Genomic DNA, 23,866 nt, shown 5'->3' with positions numbered 1-23,866 from the left:
TTTTGATAAACAAACAAACAAAAAACAAAGCCCTGCTTGGTGTGAAGGCAATAGGGTAAGACCGAGAGTCAAGCAGAGAGTACTGTTTGGAATCAGGCTTGTGTGCAGGTTGCGGGGTGATTGAGAAAGCACAGTCATCCCATTAAAACTGGCTCTAACAAAGGCTTGTTTTTGTGATTGTTTGCAGAAAGATTACCACTTTGAATATACAGAATGTGATAGCAGCGGCTCCCGGTGGAGAGTCGCCATTCCGAATTCTGCAGTGGACTGCTCTGGCCTGCCTGACCCAGTGAGAGGCAAAGAATGCAGTAGGTTTTGAATTTTTGACTGTTCGTTTTCCTGATTAAACTGTATCCGTTTGGCCCACGAAGTTAATTATAATGAATGTAAGAGACTTTTAGAAAAATGAGCATATAGCATTGACATCTAGCAGAGCAAAAGCTTCTTCTTAATACTTGGTGCCCTTATGCCTGAAGTCTGTAATTAGACACAGGCAGTGTTGAAGGTGCCTGCCTGCCTGCCTGCCTTCCTTCCTTCCTTCCTTCCTTCCTTCCTTCTTTCCTTCCTTCCTTCTTTCCTTCCTTCATTCTTTCCTTCCTTTCTTCCTTCCATCCTTCCTTCCTTCCTTCCTTCCTTCCTTCCTTCCTTCCTTCCTTCCTTCCTTCCTTCCTTCCTGTTTAGTTATTTATTTTCAGAGAGATTGGGCATGTGCACAAGCCAGGGAAGGGCAGAGAGAGAGAGAGAGAGAGAGAGAGAGAGAGAGAAAGAAAGAGAGAGAGAATCCCAAGCAGGCTCCACGCTGTCAGTGCAGAGCCCTATGCCGGGCTCGTGGTTCCTGAGATCATGACCTGAATCGAAATCAAGAGCTGGACACTTAACTGATGGAGCCACCCAGGCACCCTTTATTTATTTTTAAGAAAATCTGTTTAAAATCTGGTTTACTGTCTTAGTTGCAACTCTGGAAGGCGGAGTGGCAGAATTTCTCTTTAATAGATTTTTTTCTTTACGTTTTTAAAAAAGTTTTCCAAACCTTGGGTAAAAAAGACATAAACTCTACCATCTGAACCATTTTTTAAGTGTACAGATCAGCAGCATTAAGTACATTCTCATTGCTTTGCTATCATCACCAACATCCATGCGTAAAACTCCTCCATTTAGCGCTGGGTTTGTTTTTTTTCTAAGCCAAAGAAGTAATGTAATTTGCCTTTTTAGTGTAACCTACAGACAGATGGTAGAATTGATGAATGTCACATTCAGTAGCTTGTCTTTTAGCAATTAAACAGGTTGGAAGTGCAGCATTATGAGTTAATAGAGAAATAGGTTATTAAATTTGTTTTCATTTATAAACTCTCCTTTTTTTAATCCTTTCATTTGTTGAGTGATGAGTTCCTGCAGTGAAGTAGTCTCGGGATAGATTGGAGTTCAAAGCCAGAAGTAAGACACAGACAGGTTTTTTTTTGGGGTTTCATGCTGTCTCCAAAATGGTATTCCTAAAAGCTAAGTTTTTCTGTTTCCAAATACAAGAACAAATAGATAAGCAAATTATTAAAGGATTGTTAATTCTTTCCCATTCATAGAACCTGTCTCTCTTACTGGCTAGAGAAGGTATTAGCATGGGTGGTGGGTTTACTGATGAAAGGGAGACAGGAAGACAGCAGTAGTCTTATGGGGAAAATTAGTGGAAGATCCTCAATGAATAAAGAGAGAACCTGGGATCCTTCTAGCCACTGAAGACTTTAGTCTAGCAAGACTCTTTAAAAAAGTTTTTTTTAATGTTTATTTCTTTTTCACAGACAGACAGTGAGAGCCAGGGAGGGGCAGAGAGAGAAGGAAACACAGAATCCAAAACAGGCTCCAGGCTCTGAGCTGTCAGCACAGAGCCTGATGCAGGGCTTGAACTCATGAACCATGAGATCATGACCTGAGCCAAAGTTGGACGCTTAACCAACTGAGCCACTCAGGTGCCCCTCAGTCTGGCATGATTCTTCAGAGGATAGCAAGGTCACTATAGAATAAGCTGATATAAGGCTGGAATGTTGTCAGCCTCCTATGCAGAAAGAGCATAGCTCTCACTAAGGGGGAATTTGAGTGCAAAAGGGAAACAGTCTGAAAAATACCTGTGGAATTAGCCTGTTGTAAGATGCTTCAGTTACTTTCCTAGAAAATCTGTATATTTTTTAAATCTATATTTGCCTTTTACTTGTGAGCTAATTCCTTGGTTCCCTTGTAAGCAACCCTGTTGGGGTAGACTACCTAATCATTATGAACACTACTCCTTATCTGGGTGCTGTGGTGGTGCTGGCTGGCACTGGCTTTTGGAAACTGATTATTAGTTTGAAACAGGCCTGGGTGGAGTATTTCACACCATGGAAACTGGCAAATTGTACAAACCAGGTGCCTCCTTTCCCCTGAGAGCTGGTTGTTAAACATTCACCAGCATATCACTGATTAAAGGTATTGGCCAAAGGTTCAAAAATCTATCATAGATTTGATGCTTAAATGGAAATATTTCTATTTGAAGAAGGCCAGGGACATTTTTTTTTTTGCACATTATTTACCAGTCTTCCAAAGATAATGTTATGAATCTCACACTCCAGCTAGAACTTTTCTAAAAAAAATTGACTAGTAATCAAGGCACTATTAATTTTTATTTTAAAAATGATACTACTTACTTTAAAAATGGTACTGACTTTAAAATGACAATACTGACATGATGGCTGGGGACATTTTTAATCTTGGCATTTTCTCTGAAGTCTGAATTTTCATTTATTTCCGCATAATGTGATTATGTCTGCTCTAGAAACTGTTTTAAAAAGCATGAAAAACATATCTAAGTAACTTAGAAGCTTAGTTAATTCCTAGCACTAACCATGGTGCTTACCACATTCCTAGACATTAAAGTACTCCTGCAGGCAGTTATAGTAATAACTGAGTATTTGCTCAGTGGCCTAGATTTTCTATGGCTAATAATAACTATCATTTCTCATGTACCGATTGTATGCTAAACATTGTGCTGAGGGCTTTATATCATTCTCCCATCGTATCTTTATGACAACCCTCTCAGATAGATACCAGTGTTTCCATTTTATTGATGAGAAAAGTCAGAATTAAAGAAGTGAAGTACCTTACACAGGTCATATGACCAGGATGTGGCAGATCTAGGATTCAAGTACAGACATGTCTGATTCCAGAGCCTGCCTCTGATTTAGGCTGCCACGTCAGGATGGGGGACTTTACTGGGTCCCACGTGGGAGATGTAAAGCTTATTGGTGCATATCTTCAAGGGAGGATTTTAGAAACTCTTGTGGTTCAAGGATAAAGGAGGCTAAAAGTGTTACGGTTCTGGATTGGCATGCTTCTTGCAAGCCGTGGGACGATACCACAACCTTGGCTGGCGAGTGATGCCCATAGGTGCTAGACTCAGTAGTTAGGTCATAATGATGTGGCCCAGTAGTTGGGCCACAAGGAAAAAGAAAAGAGAAATATGATATGTGGCAACTTCAAATAATTGAAGAGTATTAGGGCAATTATTGAGTTGGACTTAATTTCTCCATATCGTAATGTCTAAATGAAATCACACCCAGAGTTTGGGCTCAGTTGAAATTGCTGTAGATGCTTCAGAATGTAATTGGGTAGGTTTTTTTCTTTTTTCTTTCTTTCTTTTTTTAATCAGGAGAAGCAGTACAGGCCTTTCCTTAGGAAAAGGCTGATAGGAATGTTCAGGTAACCATTGTAAATTTTTCCAGAAGATTGATGGGCAGGCTATATTGTATAATCTTTATTAAAAAAAATCATATAAAAAACCTGGCTGCGAGACTCTTGTAAGTGAAGTTGGTGAAGTCTGTGTTGTGCTAGAACTCTGGGTGGTATGCGAGTGGGAAGCTTGTAGGGCTCAGGAAACGGCATAGAGAGGCCTCTGGTTGTTAACGGACAGTGGCCCCCCACTGTCCTCCTGTCCCGTCTGCTGGGGCAAGCTCCTCAGTCTCTCAGGTAATACTGCTCCAGGCAGGCCCCTGAGATGCCCTCATTTCCCTCCTTCTGTCTGGTAATTCCAGGCTTAGCTCCAGAGAACTATGCTGCTTCTCCAAAGCCCTGGTGCCAGGAGACTTGTGTTTGTGAGTGTCACTGGTCATTTGAGGTCTTGGTGTCACTCAGGCCCAGCTCGCAGACAACATGCCGTTGCTGGACTACGACACTCCTTGTCTTCTCCCAGAGCAAGGGACAGAGACCCTATCTCTACTCCACCTCTTCTCCACTGTTGGGTCAACTCCCTAAAATCTTGCCTTGACCCTCTGGGGTCTCCTTGACCTTGTTAGATCATCACAAACAATAGTCTTTTTGGAATGCTTGCCTGGGTGGGGGTATACCTTCCTTCTCTCTCATCCCTCATTTCTTCTTCCCTTCCTCTCCTTCCCTCCATCCCCCCCATCTTTCCCTCTCCCTTTCTCTCTATCTCTGTCTCACTGGGGAAAAGGCCCAAACCTTAAAAATAAAAGCCTGGCTACTGGGAATGGGCAGAGGATTCCTTTACTTATTTCCTTACGTATTTTCAGACAAGTCTAAGGCACTGAGGTGGACATAAACATTACAAGATACCTCTCCCTCCTGGGAGTGTCTTCTGTTGCTTTCCCCTTCAAATATTAGTCATGACTTTGAGCACAATCATAGCACACTGTTTTCTAATTGAGGATGACCATTTAAGATAGCTGTAATTCCATTTAATATGTTGGCCTCAATTCGGTCAGAGTCTTGTGGGCGTTTTGTAATCTTGTGCTTTAGTATCTGTATAAAGTTCTAATATTTGGTTATCTTGGATCAAAAAGTGTTAATGTTCTGATTAGAAAAAGAAATTGAATATAATTTTTTTCCTTTTTTTCTTGATTTCTCTCAGATCTCTATTGTTACCTATTTATAGCCAGAGTCACTCATGACGGTTTCAGTGAACAGCTTTCAATTTCAGTTTAGAAGTAAAGGAAGAGGAGGGATTCTCCTGAAGAGAGAGTTGGTTTTAGCTTTCTGAGGGGGGGAGATTGAGAAATCCATTCCTTGGCATCACAGCTCTTGCAAATGTAGACTTTTCCCCAGGATTCAACTCAGTCTGTTTCTGTTCTGTGATGAGTCGTTACTGGGACAGTAGCAAGTGCACTTGGGCAAACAGTACCTGGGCACTAAGTGGCAGTCACATACTTTGCTGTAAGTCTGTTCCATGGAATACTAATCCCAAGAAATACTTCATGTAAACAAAGTGTTTAGAGGGTTTTCTGTGGTGAAATACTAGTTAGTATGTTTAGAAAATGGTGAATCCCCTTCATGGAGGGCTACAGTGAACAGTTTCATATTAAAGTCTCTGAGAAACCTAATACATATTTATAGAACATCTCCTGTGTGCTAAGTGCATCCTGTTTTGCTCAGAGTTTGCCAAATTTATTTGATTACAGGACTCTTTTATCTAATGTGTAGTTGAACCCCACAGGCTAATTTCTGCAGATATAATTTTTGGAAAACGCAGGTGTAAGCACACGTGCCTGGCTAATTTAGTAAACTTTTATATGGTTCTACTTACACTAGATTTAACTAATTTCTTTCTTTTTTTAAAACTTTTTTAAAAAAATGTTTATTTACTTATTTTGAGAGAGAGAGAGAGAGAGAGAGAGAGCATGTGCACATGTGAGCACACGAGCTGGGGAGGGGCAGAGAGAGAGGGAGAGAGAGATTCCCAGTCAGGCTCCCCACTGATAGCATGGAGCCTGATGCAGGCTCGAACTCATGAACCCATGAGATCATGACCTGAACTCAAACCAAGAGTCTGATGCTTAATCAACTGAGCCACCCAGGCACTAGGTTTAACTAATTTCATGTGATTTCTTTGCTCTGCAGGTACATTTGCAGACTTAACTACATTGGTGTTTGTTTGAAGACCTCTCATGGTTGATGGTCAGGTGTGATATACACATATGGTTAAATCCCAGATCTGCAACCAGCTTGTATATCTTGGGCAAAATATTCAGTTCACAGCTACTTATTGAACTTTAATTTATTCACTGGAACAAGCATTTATCATTTCCTATGTTCTTGACAATAGGAATCCAAAAATAATTTTACAAAGATGACTGTTTTCTATGACCTTTCATTGTAATAAGAGCAGATGGGTAAACATGTTATAGTATTGGCGCAAAGTGAATGATAGGTATAAACACCTAAGGTGATCTTACCAAGGAAGATGGATGATTTCTGTTCACAGGAAGAGGGCTCACAGTGAAGCAGATAGAAGTTTGAAGTTCGGAATCATCTGTTACCAGCTTAATAACCTTGGAAAATTATCTAAGCTTTGGCAGCTTCGTGCAAAAAATTGTGTCTATACCGAGGATTGAGTCGATAAATGCCATATTTAATGGGCCATATATGTTAATTCTCTGAGCATCTCTGAAGCAAACCCTGAAGGAAGTTGTTGAATTCACTGATACAAAGTGGCCTTTGAGACATAGGAAACATGGACACAGGTGCAGACTGGGGGCAGCACTGGGTTTCCCTAGGTGCATTCTGAGAGCTGTATGAATGGTTGTCAGAGAATACAAGAGGGTACAGAGATTTTGGCAAATCTCACAGGCTCCTGTGTGTCATACCAAGGACTTTGACCTGGAGACAGCTATTCATGGATGTCTGAGGAAGTTAAATGAATTGATACATCTAATCTACAGTGCTAGGTAACATAATAATATAACTTAATGGTAACAACAATAATAATAATATTAAAATAATAATGTAGAATTATAACAGCTAACAGTTATTTGCTACATGCCAGGCACAATTATAAATGTTTTATATGTATTCATTCAAATTTATTTAGGCATCACCACACCTTTTGAAGTAGGTACTTGTATTACATCACACTGGTAGGTCAAGGGCAAAAAGGGGATTTGAACCCAGGCAGTCTAGTTCCTGGGTTCATGTTCTTAACTCCTATGGTGTCCTGACTCTTTGGAATATTCTACAGTATATACTGAACAAGTGTTAGTCCTCTTCTTGAGACATCCATGCTCCCCTAACTTTTACCTCTTGAGTAAAATATAATGCAAGTTAATATCCAGATAACTAAATGATTTTAAAAAAAGCATGTAAAGGCTCAGATATATTGATTGATGGGTCATTTTAATGCATTAATGATCTTGCTGTAGATTTCATTCTTTTTTTTTTTTAATGTTTATTTATTTTTGAGAAAGAGAGAGCAGGGGAGGGGCAGGGAGAGAAAGAGAATCTCAAGCAGGCTTTGCACTGTTAGTGCAGAACCTGATGTGGGGTTTGGACTCATGAACCATGAGATCATGACCTGAGCCGAAACTAAGAGTCGGACACTCAGCTGACTGAGCCATTCAGGGGCCACTACCTTCTTATTTGTATCTATTTCTCTGAAAGGTAAGAGAATAACATTCAGAATTTATGGCACATTTGTAGTTGTATCCTCATATACAACGAAAAGTTGGTTAGTTAGTATTTTTTTTCCCTGTGCCTAGAATATTGTTGATGCTTAATACATATACTTTCATTATTCAATGTTTATTAGAAAAAAATTGGTACTTTATTCAACTGTAGAATTTATTATTTTTTAAAAGTAGGCTCCACGTTCAACGTGGGGCTTGAGCTCACGACCCTGGGGTCAAGGGTCAGACACTCCACTGACTGCGGCAACCAGGTGCTCCTCAGCAATACAAATTCTTATTTTAGAATAGGGTCCTTCTTCATTCATGTCAAGAAGAGAGGTGCTGTAGCCCTCTCATGGCTCCTAAGAAAGCTCTAGAACCTTGGAATGTTTGTGGATTAAATGTGGTGTTCTAAATTAGAGACCGACTTGGCTGTTTCATTCTGTAGGCAAAACACAGAGATCCAATCAGATTTGTGAAAATTTGTTTTATATGGAAAAGAAGAGGCATACTTTGTCCTCAATAGGCTTTGTCTGGAATGTTGACACATCAAGTTCCAGGTGGGAAGGGTGTGGAAGTTGCATGGGCTCAGCAACACATGAGGCAGGTGAAAGGCCTGAGCAAATGGGATTATGAAAAGGACAGCTCAGAAATCAACCTTTAGGTCACTTGTGGTGTTCGGTGGGAAGTGGCTGAGGGTGGTTCTCTGAAAAACATGTTTTATAAGGAGATGAGGGAATCAGCCCTCAAAACTGCAGAATCATATTAGGAAGTAGAGGGTGACTGACACCTTCTAAGGAAGAGGAAAAGTTCAGGATGATAAGAATCAAAGTGTTAGGACATAATTGGAAGTTGAGAAAACTGATTTCACAAATGCATGGTTTCTGGCCCCTTTGGTGACCTCATCAAGTACTCTCAGTGTTTTCCTTCCCCTGACCTTCGCTGTTGTATTTTTTTCTATAAAACTTATGTCATCTTATGCCTGATGGACTGGAACTGGTATTCTCCCCTATTAAACACTGAAGTCAGAAAGCCACAATAAAAACCATTTGTTATTTTTTTTTTTAAAGATGAAAACTACCTTAGTTAGCTTTTTCTTATAAAAGGTTGGAAACCAATTTAATGGGGATTGTTAATCTGCCAGGATAACAAATCAATTTTCCTGCCAGGAGCTGTTTTTTTTTTTTTTTTTTTGGGGGGGGGTAGTGCTGGGGATCATTTTCTGGCTCATCAGTCCCCTTCAAGAAGTGCAGTGACAGTCATATGGTCCTACGGACAGAGCTGTGTGAGGACCCATCCACTGGAAAGGATGTTAGAGGCGGGAATTGGTTTTCAGAGATGCAGGGGCAATGCTTTCACGAAATCCTCTTTTTCAGAGAAGAGCGAATTAGAGAATATTAGTCAGGACTGGTTTGTATTCATGCACTTGTTGGAATGTCTCCTATCTCACTTTAATTTTTGTAAAATGAGATGTAGTTTTTTTCTTTTCTGAGAATTTCACAAGTAAAAATATAAAAAGGTAGTTTTCACGTGTTGCCTACATCACTAGCCCTGAGGGAGGAAAAAGAAGATCTGAGATTTGCTGGACTCAGTATTGTGTTCAATTTCTCCTCGATGCTATTTTCTACTTTTTTTGTTTTGTTTTGTTTTCTGACTGTGCTGTCAGCACAGAGCCCCCTGTGAGGCTCGAACTCACGAGCTGTGAGATCATGACCTGAGCCGAAGTCGGACGCCCAGGCACCCCTTATCAATCTTATTTAAATTAAACTAAACAACTGAAGAAAAAAGAGGCACATTTGCTTGTCTTATTTCTGGAATTGATTTAGTCATTTTCCCATAAATATATGTAATTACTTTTTATTTAGCTATTAACTTAGGTTTACAGATAAGATAGAATTTACAGTGAATTTAGCTTAGTGAATATAAATTTTGAATCTATTTTGAGGTAGATAAGTCTAGACTAGATTAGCATAGAAACTCCATCAGAATAAGGATTGTTTCCAAAATATACGTGGTATGTAGTCTTTGCCAACCAAATACTGTGTACTCAGGAAGTATTTGTTGAATGACTTCATGTAATATAGTGTGATTCTCAGGTACTTATCTGTAATGACATTACATAGGCTTACTAACTTGTCAGCATCTCATTAAAAATTAAAAATTTCTTTTATTACTAGTTTTTATTGCTGTTTACTGTTTAGAAAACAAATTTCAGTAATAAATTATCTTGAATTAAATAGAAAAATGAATGAATTATGAATAAATGTAATTGATAGTTACCATCTTTCAAAGCATGAGGTCTTTGGAGGAAGAAATAGCAAAATTAAAAGGCCCTTGTGGTGAAAAGATTAAATAGATAGCCTTTATTGTTAGGCATAAGTCATAGATGATAATCAGCATATAAATGATTAATTCAGTAGCTGTTATTTAGTACATTGTACTGGGTGGTTGCATGATCATAGAGATGCTTTGAATTTTCAGGTCACTTTTCACTTTCAGAGTGATTTCCAGTGTCTCAGGGGACCACAGCAGTCCTATGAGGGAGAAAGTGAAGTGATCTCTCACTGGAATATGAATGAATCAAGGTATAGAGGGTTAAATAAATTGCCCCAGCCTTTTTTGCTAGTTGGTGATAGATGACTATAAATGTTTTTTTTCCCTGTTTCTTCACACATGCATATTTCAACCTTTACAGAGTCACAGTAGCAGAAATAGAGGTCAGAAAAGAGGCATAAAGCTGAGGAAAAGAACACTGAGTTTAACACATGACCTCTTGGTTTAGATTGTAAGAGAATGGATCTTTTTTTAAAGTAGGCTTCATGTCCGGCACGGAGCCCAGTGGAGGACTTGAACACAAGACCCTGAGATCAAAACCTGAGATAAGATCAAGAGTTGGATGCTTAACTGACTTAGCCACCCAGGTGCCCCAAAAGAATGGATTTTTGACATCACTGTTTCTCTGGGTGCTTAGGTAAAATACTGTGAGATATCAGACTGTTGAATAGCATGGGACCTTATGCAAATAAAGTTTTTCTGTTCTTAGGCCAGAACTTTGGTGTCTGCTTAACTTTAATTCAGTTCAGATACTCTAGGATTTTGAGGTTGTTGAAAAATCATATTTATTTAGAAATGACTGTTCAAATGAAACATAGTCAACTGGCATTTAGGAGAGTTACAACAGCTACTTACAATAACTATCATCCTGTTTTTGTTGAAAGTGTCCTGTTATACTCTAAAGATATTTGAATGAAAATAGTTTAGTGCCTAAGATTACAAAAACTTTTACAATCCACCTAAAAAACCAGAGTCCGAGAAAGCAGTGTTGAAGTGGAAAGTGGGTTTGGCTAACATGGATGATACCAGAAGTGGGAAAACTGGTCATTATTGGTGACAGCCTAAAGGTCAGCAGTGCTGTGTTGGCATAATCTCATAGAGCACATTGTATTTAACAGGAACATGTGATTCTTCTCTTCCTTTGACATGTGACTCAAGAGCTGGATTCCAGGATGGACAAAAGATTGAGAAACAACAAATGATGAAAATGAAAAATGGTTTAGACTCTTTATTTCCCCTGGATCATTAGAAGCCCTGTAACCATTTGACTAGCTTTGATTACATAATTATTCTGAGGAAATAAAAAATTATCAATCCAGTGGCAGAACTCTTGTTGTCTCAGACCCCTGAATTGTATTATTAATAATTATTGCTAACATATATTGAGTGATTTATGGCAGGCACACTGCTAAAGGCTTTTATTGAATCCCACAGCCGTTCTTTGAGTTAGATATTATTATTATCTTCCTTTTTACAGATGAGGACAATGAGACTTAGAGAAGTCAGTAACTTGCTAAAATATTTCATGAATGTGTGTTTTAGGAATGATATATTAAAAATTCCACAAGATTTCTCAGGATGGGGAATGGTTATTGCTCCATAATGCACAATAATCAATATTGTTTAACAACTCAAGACAGAAAATGAAGAAGGATGTAAAGTATAATTATGGATTCATTTGGAATTGCTTGGCCTTTTTTGCATCAATTATTATTATTATAAGTTGAGTTTTCCTGAGGTAGTTGCTTTGGAATCAGACCTAAATTTGGGTAACAGTTTTGCTACTTGTTAATGGATACCTTCCTAATTGGGTTATTTGAATATATTGTGCCTCATTTTTTTCATGTGGTAAATGGGCATAATATCTTCCTTCTTCACAGGTCTGTTATAAACATTGCTCCCAATTATTTGTGAATTCCATATTTGAAAATTCTCATGCTTCATAAAATTTGTTGGTGACCCCCCCCCATCAATACAAATAATACTTTCACAGTCATTTGCAGACATATACAGAGCTTTAAAAATTTGAGTCACCCTATCACACGGTCTCAGCTGAGGTCAAGCAAGGTGACATTCTGCCTTGTTTCTTACAGTGTCAACAAGTGTCCTCTTCACAGTCTATTCAGTGCACTTTTTTTTTTTTTTTGCGTTTTTATACTTTTATTGATTATTTTACTGTCTAAAATGGCTCCCAAATGTTCCGAAGTGCTGGCTAGTGTTCTGAAGTGCAAGAATGCTGTGATGTGCCTTGTGGAGAAAATACATGGGTTAAATAAGCTTAGTTCGAAGATGAATTATAGTGCTGTTGGCCATAAGTTCAATGTTAATGAATGAACAATGTACATTAAATAAGATATTTTTCAACTGAAACACACATAAAACAAGGTTATATATTGATCTGTTGCTGAAGATATTGTGGCCAGAGTCTCATAGGAGCCTAACCCTGTATTTGCCAAGGATAAAAAGAATTGACTGTGTAATAAATACTCAGAACTTTGCCTGTCAAGTTTATCTTTCAGCCTTCCTTCTGGTCTTACAGAAGGAGCCACCTCTGAAAGAATTGGGGGTATTCTTAATGGTTTTAACAGGGCAGTGGACACTCTGAAATAACACAACGCAATTTTCTTCTTAGCTTCTAGAGTCCCTTATAGTAATTTATAAAATATTACTTCTCATTAATTAAAAGTTCAGTTTGGGACACTAGACCAAACTATCTTGAAAGATTATTTTATGAGAAAGTATTTTCAGCTTACCAGGTGCTGTAGTCCCTGCTGCAACTGTTCAACTCTGCCGTTGTGGTGCAAAAGCAGCCATAGACAATAGTAAATGAATGGTTTTGACTCTGTGTGTGTGTGTGTGTGTGTGTGTGTGTGTGTGTGTGTGTGTGTTTTCCTTTAAAAGTTTTATTTATTTGAGAGAGAGAGAGAGAGAGCGCGAGCGAGCGCGTGCGAGCGCAAGTGGGGGAGGGGCAAAGAGAGAGGGGGACAGAGGATCTGAAGTGGGCTCTGCACGGGCAGTGGAACCGATGCAGGTCTCATACTCCTAAACCATGAGATCATGACCTGAGCTGAAGTTGCATGTTCAACTTGGTTTCTTACAGTAGTTATCAGTTTACTAGAAGGCTTGTAAACCATAGAAGGTGAAATACAGTTTTTTCCGTTACTGTGTTTCTCTGCTGGTAGCGCTGGGAGTGGTAATAATAGCAGAGGGAGCATTTATTAAATGCCAGGCACTATGCTTAGCACCTTATACTATATTTTATTTAATTACTATAGCCGTGTGAAGCAATACTATGTTTATTATCTCATTTTTCAGAGAGAGAACTGAGGACCCACAGAGGTGAAGTAACTCACTTAAGGTCATAGGAAGTTGTATAACCTGGTTCTAGGATGGTTTTAACTTTGTAGCCAGCATGCAACATCTTTTGCCTAACCTTTTCTTATTTTCTGATGTTTTACTAATTTGGGGATGTTGAGAGTTGGAATTTCACTGTATAGACAAATTAAGCTTTTCTGAAGAAAAACATTCTATTTTTGTGAGTGAATAAGTAGATGAATGTGGGTTTTAGCTCTAATTCTTTATTTTTTAAAAATTAACTTGTTTGTGTATCTTGATAAGTATACAAATATGTTATAAAAGGAGAATCTATCCAAATGTGAGGCTTTGCTCCTTCAGTCTGCTGGGAGATATGTTTATATTGATCAATTAATTTGGAGGTTTTATTTTATTTGGAGGTCTTGTTTCTTTAATATCCTCATTAAATGGTTAGAAAGTCCTTTGCTTTTAAGTCACTAATATCATTTTGAACACAGAACCACACATTTGGGGGACATAGATTTGCATTTGTTGAATGAATAATAACTCAGCAGCACAGCTGCATTCCTTGGTATAACTCTGCCAACTCTTTTTCCCATTGCCCATGCCTGCTGTGTCTGCTTAGTTCTCAGTTCTGAGTTAGTTCTCAGAATTAGCACAGAGCTTGTCATCAGCAATAAGATGGAGGTTATAAAAATGACTGTCACAGTTGCGAATATTGAAAAAGTGGAGATACTGGTGTAGCTATTGCATGAGAAACGCTACCCTCCTATTACCCCTTTATGTTGAGTTCTCACTCACTGGGTCAACCTTTTATTTGGACTTGGTATTTGCCAGATAGATTGAGGAATCCAAAAATAATGATACTTGTTTTCTGGAAGCTCAAAGTCTCACATCAACTGATACACATATATATCACCTTATGAGTAAGTTTGTGTGTGTGTGTGTGTGTGTGTGTGTGCGCGCGCGCGTGCGTGTGCCTGATGCCTAAATGCAGGTGTTATGAGAAGAGAATTGTAGGAGGACAGAGGGAGGCACAACTGACCAACCTACTGCCTGGTGGGGGCAGGGAGGTCTTGTGAAGAAGGTCGTTTTTGATGTAGGAATTGGAGTTTTCCAAGTGGAGCAGATGGAGTCGTTAGCCTCTCTGGAGAAAGATGACCACAGTAGGGAGAGAAAGGATGAAAAAACTTGGGAATGATATGAATTTTGTTAGCTTTGGAAGAGGATGGGGCAACAGATGAGGCTGGGAAAATACGGTGGGGCCAAATTGTGAAGTGCATGTGGTAATAGGGACAACTTCAGAAAGCTTTAGGGGTGCCTGGGGGGCTCAGTCGGTTAAGCGTCGACTGTTGCTTCAGCTCAGGTTATGGGATCACAGTTAGTGGGTCTGAGCCCTGTGTCAGACTCTGCGGTAATATGACAGTGTGCAGCCTGCTTGGGATTCTCCCTCTCCCTCTCTCTGTCTGCCCCTACCCAGCTCATGTGCATGCTCTCTCTCAAAATAAATAAGTAAACTTAAAAAAAAAAAAAAAAGCTTTAATTAGGGTGTAGCATGATCAGAACTTTATAAAAGTAATTCTGGTGACTAAAACTGATGGAGAAGTGCAGTGACTAATGGGGTCTATATTCTTCTGACTTCCAGCTTTCTCCTGTGCTTCTGGAGAGTATCTAGAAATGAAGAACCAGGTATGCAGCAAATGTGGCGAAGGTACCTATTCCTTGGGCAGTGGCATCAAATTTGATGAATGGGATGAATTGCCAGCTGGATTTTCCAACGTTGCAACATTCATGGACACTGTGGTCGGCCCTTCTGACAGCAGGCCAGATGGCTGTAACAAGTAAGAATCCAAGGGAGTCTCTGGATCTTGACTAAGTACTTGAGAAGGGTATAGTTGCTCTTTTCCAGAAAGAAGTTGGGGATAATCTTGGTACTGAATGGGATTATAGATAAGCTAATTGCCAAGAGTCATTTTTTTTTTTTTTTTTGGACAGTCACTACAAATAATGTAGGTGAATTTTCATGAGGTTAAAATAATTGCTCTTAGGACATAATAGCTACCATATTGAAAAATGCAGTAAAGCTATTAGAAAAACAAATTAATTTTCTGATAATAAATTTATAACATTGAAGCCAGTGGAATTTTTACAAACCCTTCTCTGATTTTTAATGGGTAACTTTGGATTTGTTTTTCTTTTCCTCTGAAAGGAATAATGTATAATCTTCATTTAGATACTCAATGATCTCCTGTAAGAGAGAGTAGGTTAAATAAGGTGGAAAGCTCTTTTGCTTAATTTCTACCTTTAAAAAAATTTTATAATTGAAGTATAGTTGGCATATGATATAACACTTTTAGACGTATAGCATAGTGATTTCACATTTATATATATTATGAAATGTTCGTGATAACTATAGTTGCCCTCTGTCACCAGAGTTATTAAGATGTTATTGACTATATTACCTATGCTGTAATTTCTTCCTTTCTTTAGGGGATTATTAGCTTTGCCAATGACAACACTGGTGGAATGTTAAATTGTTTTAAAAAGATATAAAATGTTTATCTTTGGGCTGTAATCCTTCCTGTTCTCTTGTATTCGCTATATAACATTTCCTTCTATATGGCCATGTATAGAATAATTAAGCATTAGGCCTCTGGCTACTTTTGAACAAGAATGGCTTCTCAGGAACTGAACATTTTTACCATGAGCTAAGGATGCTGGGGAATAATTTAGCTGAGCTAAGATGCATTCTCTCCTTCCTACCTTCCCTTAATCCCGCTTGTTTTCCAGTGCTCTTTCTCTCTCTGCCAAGTGACATTTTTACTCTTTTGATAATCATTATTTCATTATATATAGAGAGTTGTGGCATTAGATATCATTAATGTCTAAATATATATATATTTATATGTGTATATATATGTATGTATATATGTACACACATATACATGTATATATACATGTATATACATATGTGTATAAATGTGTGTATATATTTTTTAAATGTAATTTAATATTTTTAAACAAAAGAGCTCTTTAGAGGACGGTACTAGTAGGATGTTATGGTACCTCAGATCTTTGTTTTAGTGTGCGAGAGATGTTGACATCGCTTCTTTTTCTACTTAGAATATATAGTTTATTCAGTAAAGAAGTTTAATGATGAGTACAACTTTTTCAATGTACTGTATTGTGTAATTTTCTCAATGTGAATTTCAGTCTGATATTGTTATGATCATCTCCCTCCCTCCCTTCTTTTATCCATTCATCCAATCTTGCTTTAATTCTTTTTAATTGGTTGGGTCATATAGATGTATGCTGAACTTCATAAGGAATTGTCAGAGTTTTCCAAAATGGTTGTATCACTGTAGACTCCAGTGTGTGTTTGAATTCTAGTTACACTACACATTTACCAATATTTTGTTTTGTCATGTTTTGTTTTATTTTAGCCATTTATGTGTGTGTGTGTGTGTGTGCGTGCGTGCATGTGTGTGCACGCATGTGAAATGATACCTCCTTGTGGTTTTAATTTGCATTTCCCTTGAACACTTTTCATATGTTCATTGTCCATGTGTTTTATTTTTTTGTGTGTATGTGAGATGTCAACATGTTTTACCCATTTTCTATTTTTTGGGGTCATTTTATTATTGAGCTATATGTGATCTTTGTGTACTCTAGACATGAGTTCTTGTCATGTATATATTTATATAAAACTTAATATATACGTGCATACACAAATACATACATATATATATATATATATATATATATATATATATATATATATATATGTATGTGTGATGTTTTCTCCCAGTTGGTGGCATTTGCCTTTTTATTTTCTTTTTTTGATTTTTTTTTAAAGTTTATTTATTTTGAGAGAGAGAGAGAGAGAGCAAGTGGGTCAGGGATAGATAGAGAGGGAGAGAGGGAGAATCCCAAGCAGGCTCTGCACTGTCAGCACAGAGCCCCATGTGAGGCTCAAACTCACAAACTGTGAGATCATGACCTGAGCTGAAGTCGGATTTTTAACTGACTGAGCCACCCAGGCGCCCTGCCTTTTCATTTTCTTAATGGTGTCTTTTGATAAACCAAAGTTTAAAATTTGAGAAAGTACAATTTATCAGGTTTTTTTTCTGTTACGGTCAATGTTTTTTATATCTTCAGATATCTTTGCTAACCTTGATTACAAAGGCTATACCTTACAATATGCATTCTGACAGCGTAATTATTTATTACTGTACCTTTTGCATAATATGTAAAACTTTACGACAGTGTGGTTACAATTATACCCTCATCTGTGTGCTATTGTCCTGTATTATATGTAGAAACATCTTATAAATCCTATAATACAATGAAACATATGTTAAATAATCAGTTGTTTTTAAAAGAACTAATGAGATAAAAACAATATAGGGGCACCTGGGTGGCTCAGTCCCTTTAGCATCCAACTTCGGCTCAGGTCATGATCTCATGGTTCGTGAGTTTGAGCCCCACATTGGGCTCTGTCCTGACGGCTCAGAGCCTGGAGCCTGCTTCGGATTCTGAGTCTCCCTCTCTCTCTGCCCCTCCCCGGCTCGTGCTCTGATTCCCTCTCTCAAAAATAAATAAACATTGGAAAAAAGTTAAAGAAAAAGAGATGAAAAAATATAGCTTTATATGTTTGTCTACATAGTCACCATTATGGCTGCTCCTTCTTTCTTTATATAGATCTGAATGTTTAGGATTATTTTTTTCAACCAGTGAAATTTTCTTTATCATTTCTCATAGTATAGGTCTGCTGCTCCCAAATTCTCTCAGCTTTTCTTTACCTAAAAGAAAGAAAGCCTCTCTTTTTTTTTTTTTTTTTTTGGCCTCCATTTTGAAGAATATTTTCTTGGACATTGGACTGTTGACTTTACTTTTCTCTTTCTCTGCTTTAAAGATGTTCTACTACCTTCTGAACTCTCCCTTATTTGTGATGAAAAGCTAGCTGTATTGTTTATGATTAATTCCCTTGTATGTAAAGTGCCTTAATTTCTCTATTTATAAAATGTTCTCCATATTTTTGCTACTTAGCAGTTTGACTATGACATATCTGGCATTGGTTTTCTTGTATTTACTTCAAGTTTAGTGAGCTTCTTGGATTTGTAGGTTGATAGTGTCACCAAATTTAGCAATTATTTTAGCAGTTACTTCATCAATAATGTTTTTCTGCCTTTTTCTCTCCCTCTTCTGTTTCTTTAACTCCAATTACACATAGGTTAGACCACTTGATATTGTCTGAAGGTCACTGAGGCTCCTTATTTTTTTTCAAATTTTTTTCTCTCATATTTCAGAATGCATGATTTCTATTGCTCTATCACTAACTATCTTTTTTCTTTTCTTTTTTCAGTCTCAAACTTGCTCTGAGCCCATCTGGTGAATTTAAAATTTTACATGTTATGATTTTTCAGTCCTAGAATTTCCATCTAGTTTATTTTATGGCTCTTATTTCCCTTAAATACTCGAGATTCTTTATTCCTTCACTTATTGTATTCATCTTTTATTTATAGTCGACTCTATTTGGAAGAACTGTCTTAAATACTTGCCTGGGATTTTTTTTCCTGTCTTTTTTCTCCATTAAGGGTCATATTTTCCCACTTATTTGCATGTCTAGTAAATTTTTATTATATCTTGGGCATTGTGAATGTTAAGGTGTAGGGAATGTGGATTATTTTTTTTTCTTCATTTTAAGAGTGCTGAATTATGTTCTGGCAGGCATTTTAGGTACTGAAAGAGCACTTTGACCTCATCAGGCCTGGTTTTATTATTTTTTAGGGTGGCTCTGTATTAGTTTCGTGCTTAGTTCTAGGTCATGGCCTTTATTTTAGTGAGGGAGTTGGCAAACTGTGGCCTTTGGGCTCTCTCTTTGTTTTTGTAAACAAAGTTATATTGGAAGACAGCTGTACTCATTTATTTATGCATTGTCTGTGGCCGCTTTTCAGTTACAACAGCAGAATTAAGTATTGCAGGAAGGACCAGATGGTCCACAGAGCCAACAATATTTAGTCTCTGGCCCATTATGAAAAGGTTTGCTAGTACATGCTTTAGGGCATGGCCCTTATTTTCCAAGATGTGGCACTTCTGGGGTCTCCCATAAATGCCCACTATGGTTATCAAGTTTTCTCCTCTCTGGCTGACCTGGAGCTCCAGTGACTCCCATTAAAGTGAGCTCTGTGATTATGTCTCAGCTTTGCAGTGGCTGTTTTCTGCTATGTCTGGACACTCCAGCCCCGAGCCCAGAGAAACTCCATATGGACTTCTGGACACCCTGTTCTCTGATTCTCAGGCCTATAAATTCCAAGTGCTTCAGCTGCCCTAATGACTCATTTCTGCTCCTCAGCTCGGTGAGACTCTGTGCTCTGCTTGAGTGCTGTCTCCTGGTGCCACAGTCTGGGAAGTGTCCTGAAAAGTGAGGTCAGGGTCAGTTTGGGCATTTTCTTGCTCTCAAGAATCTCAGTCCTGCATTGTGTATTGTCAGTACCTGAACATGGCTCATGTATTTTCTTTAGTTTAACAGTTAAAGAGAAAGGGCAAATCCAAATACCAAATAGTGAGTCATGTTGGGATCTGGAAATCTCAGGCTTCAGATTTTTTTCCTGTTAGAAGAAAGAAAAGAATTTGCCCAAATCTCATTCTTATCCATATAAACAGTTACATCTGAAGAGAAGGGTGTTAAGTTGTGCTTTCATACATTTTGGTTAGAAATATTTTTGGCCAAAGAGTCAACAAGTGACTCATTATTGGTTTATCTAAGAATTAGGGTTAGATTTACAACTTAATTTAATTACTTAATTAATATATTTATTTAATATATTTATTTATTTAATATATTTAATATAATATATTTATTTAATTTAGAGAGTGTTAATTTAGTGTGTGAGCATGTAAGGGGTAGAGAGAGGGAGAGAGAAAATCCCAAGCAGGCTCCGTGTTGTCAGTTCAGAGCCTAACTCAGGGCTCAATCTCATGAACTGTAAGATCATGACCTGAACCAAAATCAAGAGCCAAATGTCCAACTGGCTGAGCTACCCAGGTGCCCCAACAACTTACATTTTATTCACCAGTGTGTTTTCTTAATTTTTCACTTTTTTAAAACAAAAATTCCAACCAGACTCTTACCCCTATTATATACTCTGAAACTGTGATCTATATTTTACCTAGATTCACTTTAAATGGATTTTTACTAGTACTATTCCTTCTTTCATCTCAAGGAACTCCCTCATCCCCCTGCCAGGTATATGTGTTTATAAATAAAACTTGAGATGATGTTTGAGAAAATAATTCTACCTCAGATGATTGTAGTTTGTGGTCATCTATTTGGTAATCAAATTTTTGGTGGAAAAATAGCAGTTTCCTAGCAAATGAATCACATAACCTTAACAAATTTAGGAAGTCCTGTGCCATAAGAAATGAACCTTTTCCCAGTAACGTGTTGGCCTTCGAGTTCCAGAGAAGCTTGAGACTTCTCTGCTGTGCTTTGCCGATGGAACTACTTCTGAAACTGAGTTAGGTAACTTGTGAACAGAAGAGGTTTCTGAATGCTAATGTAAAAATGCCTGTTGGTTTTGTTTCCACAGCTCTTCTTGGGTCCCTCGTGGAAATTACATAGAGTCAAATCGTGATGACTGCACAGTATCTTTGATCTATGCTGTGCACCTTAAGAAGTCGGGTTATGTCTTCTTTGAGTACCAGTATGTCGACAACAACATCTTCTTTGAGTTCTTTGTAAGGCCTTTTATGTTCTCGAATTCACTTTTTGAGGAAATTCATGTAAAATTTCCATTAATCAGTTGTTGCCATTGCATTGTATGCCTCCTCATTTTTTCCTGTTAATTGAACCTTTTGATCTGAAAAGAAAACCTTATATTTCTCTATAATACTTTATTTTCTGGTTAGTGTTGTTACCTCTGAACTCTCACCTTGTCGAGTAACATTGGGCTTGTTTCATTTTTGGTTATGATCATTGGATGAACATTTGATTTAGACTTTTTGTGTGAAAAATACCTTCACCGAGAGTCATTTTAATGTTTTTTTTATACCTACAGATGCGATTTTATTCAAAATATGTTTTCACCAATTTTTGTGTTTTTTTTTTCCTCTTTGCAGTTTCAAGCATTTGACTGATTTATGTGTAAACTTGGGCAATATTATAAAAATAGAAGTGGCTGTATGTTTCTGATTCTGTCAATTTTGTACGATCTAAAGGCATCAGTGGATGAGATAGTTGATGTCTCTGGTAACAGATGAAATAGCCTTACGGAATATAGGATAAAATAATAGTCTGACAGAATAGGCTGTTATCACTAAAATTATTTAAACATTTAATATAAAGTGTATCTAATCTAGGAAATATTTGTTGTGTCAGCCACTCTGATGCTTGAGAAAATGTTTTCGGATTGACTTATAAAACCAAAAAAAAAAAAAAATGTGTGTTCTACATATAAGTGGGAAAAATATCTTACAAATGTTCCTGTGGTACAAATCTCAGGAGCCTATGTGCTAGTAATGCTAAAACAAATTTATATTGCTCCTGATTATGGAAATTGTTAGTCAGAAGTTTTTTGGTAGGAAGAGATATTTGCTGTTGAAGTATGAGCCTTGGATTTGAAGTCAAGAGATTCTGGCTCAGGCCCCAACTACAGTGGCTAGTTGTGTGTTTCAGGCAATTAAAGTTAACTTTCCAGCCCTCAGCATTCCCTTTTGCCAAGTGGATTGTATGACAAGACCTTTTAAGGAGCCTCCTGGTTCTAATCTTTTGATGACTTTAAGATGTTAAGTAACATTCAAACAGATTTCCTTTTGAAGCTACATTTTGTTTGCAAAACACTTCTTAGAGTAAATGATTCCCAACTCCATGGGACATTTTTGCAATCTTACTAAAACTGGAATAAAGTTAAGAAGCAAGGTAATTATGTAACTGTTAGAATAAGCATTTAGTTTTTGTATTGTCAAGTAAGTCCTTTGAGAGTTGTTGGTAAAGGTACTCTTGAGGCATGAAGTTTGATTACTTCCTTTCAGTGGTCCCTTTGTTCTTCTGGTTATAGACTGAGAAGGGGTGGTGAGTTCATGTTCCTTCTTTTATTGATGTTTCAGCCTGATAGGGAGAAGTTTATTGACTCAGAAAGTCAACACTTAAGTCGTCATGCTCATGGTTAATGGAAAGGAAATGTCTCAAGACTGAAAGATGCACTTGTACCTAGAGACATTACACAATTTAAATTTTTTTTAAACGTTTATTTATTTTTGAGAGACAAGAGAGACAAAGCACGAGGAGGGGGAGGGGCAGAGAGAGAGGGAGGCACAGAATCTGAAGCAGGCTCCAGGCTCCGAGCTGTCAGCACAGAGCCTGATGCAGGGCTCAAACCCACGAACTGTGAGAACATGACCTGAGCTGAAGTCAGTTGCTTAACTGACAGAGCCACTCAGGCGCCCAGAGACATTACACAATTTAAAGCAATAAAGTAATTTTAGAACTATGTGGGACCTTCATTCAGCTCCTCCACTCTTCTTTTTAAATGACAAAACTGAAGCCTAGAGAGAATAAGTGATTGGACTAAGGTCATAGCTTTACTACTTACCTTTAGAATGAAGAACAGAAATCAGATTTCAAAATGCCAGTAGAATGTCCTGAAAACACATGATGTTTGATTTCAGCTGAAAAAAAAAATGCTTTCAGCTTTTCCAAACATTGATCATCAAAGGTATATTTAGGGTCCATAGCTGCTTAAAAATGGCTTACCACTTGCATTAGAATGGCCATTATGCTTATAGTATAAATATGACGATTAGATTTAGTTAAAAAAAAAATAGCCTCAGTAGGTGATATTCCCTGATCTTTTGAGATGTTAAAACGATCTATTTTCCTGTTAATAACCTTTATGAAATATCTATTACAGAGTACATTTTTTAATAATTTTCTTAAGTTTATTTTTTATTGAGAGAAAGAGAGAGCATAAGCTGGGAGAGGTGAGAGAGAGGGAGACACGGAATCCGAAGCAGGCTCCAAGCTCTGAGCTCTCAGCACAGAGCCTGATGTGCGGCTCAAACACATGAACCGTGAGATCATGATCTGATCTGAAGTCAGACACTTACCCCACTGAGCCACCCAGGCTCCCCCAGAGTGCATTTTCATGTTGTTTTTAAACTAGTCTGGAAGGTGAATACAGTGGCAAAGATGTAGAGACGAAAGAAATAGCAATTCTGGCAGAAGTAGAGGGGATGAGTTCTTCCTTTAACCCTACTCTGTTGCTGACTCTTGTGCAATCCTGCAAAATAGCCTAACCTTTTGATGTCTGTGTATTCTTCACAGGCCTGGAAAAATAGTGCGCAAACTCTGAGGCATTTTGTAAGAGTTGTCTGGAAAACACAAAGTGTTTGGTGCTAAAGATAGTAGCTGTAGTCATTTGAATTGGCTTGGCATATGATTAACATTTATCCTCCTCCCCCCACCCCCCATCCCCCCACCCTGAAAAAATTTAGGGCTTTGGCTTTGGCTGTAGCCACTTACCTATGTATGGACTTTGGAATAAGTCCTGTGGAACTGAACACAAAGCAGATTTCATTTATTTATTAATTTAAAATGTTACTGCGCTAAATCTTACAAAAATAAACTTTATACTTTGGGGCCTGCATGGTGAATGCAAGCTTTGGACACATTTGATAAGTTTTTGGTGATGACTTTTCTCCTTTCTGTGAATTTTCAGGGTTGACTGCTCTGATCCTCTCTCCTTCCCTCCTCTCTGTTCTTAACCCTTTTCTTACAATAATGAGGATGCTTTACTTAG

General features: G+C 37.8%; 1 protein-coding gene across 2 annotated transcripts in view; it reads left to right on the top strand.

The window, feature by feature from the left end:
- The window catches only part of ELAPOR2 (endosome-lysosome associated apoptosis and autophagy regulator family member 2), a 175,520-nt gene that overhangs the window by 88,767 nt on the left and 62,887 nt on the right, over positions 1 to 23,866 (top strand). For both annotated transcript variants that reach the window (XM_042965415.1, XM_007076772.3), the window contains exons 2-4: positions 188 to 308; positions 14,713 to 14,908; positions 20,660 to 20,807. In XM_042965415.1, the coding sequence (XP_042821349.1) occupies positions 14,745 to 14,908; positions 20,660 to 20,807 (312 nt within the window). In that variant the 5' untranslated portion in view covers positions 188 to 308; positions 14,713 to 14,744. The remainder of the gene's footprint in view (positions 1 to 187; positions 309 to 14,712; positions 14,909 to 20,659; positions 20,808 to 23,866) is intronic.

Source organism: Panthera tigris, chromosome A2 (genome assembly GCF_018350195.1).
Source record: "Panthera tigris isolate Pti1 chromosome A2, P.tigris_Pti1_mat1.1, whole genome shotgun sequence".
NCBI lineage: Eukaryota > Metazoa > Chordata > Mammalia > Carnivora > Felidae > Panthera > Panthera tigris.
This window is presented reverse-complemented; position numbering and strand designations above follow the sequence as displayed.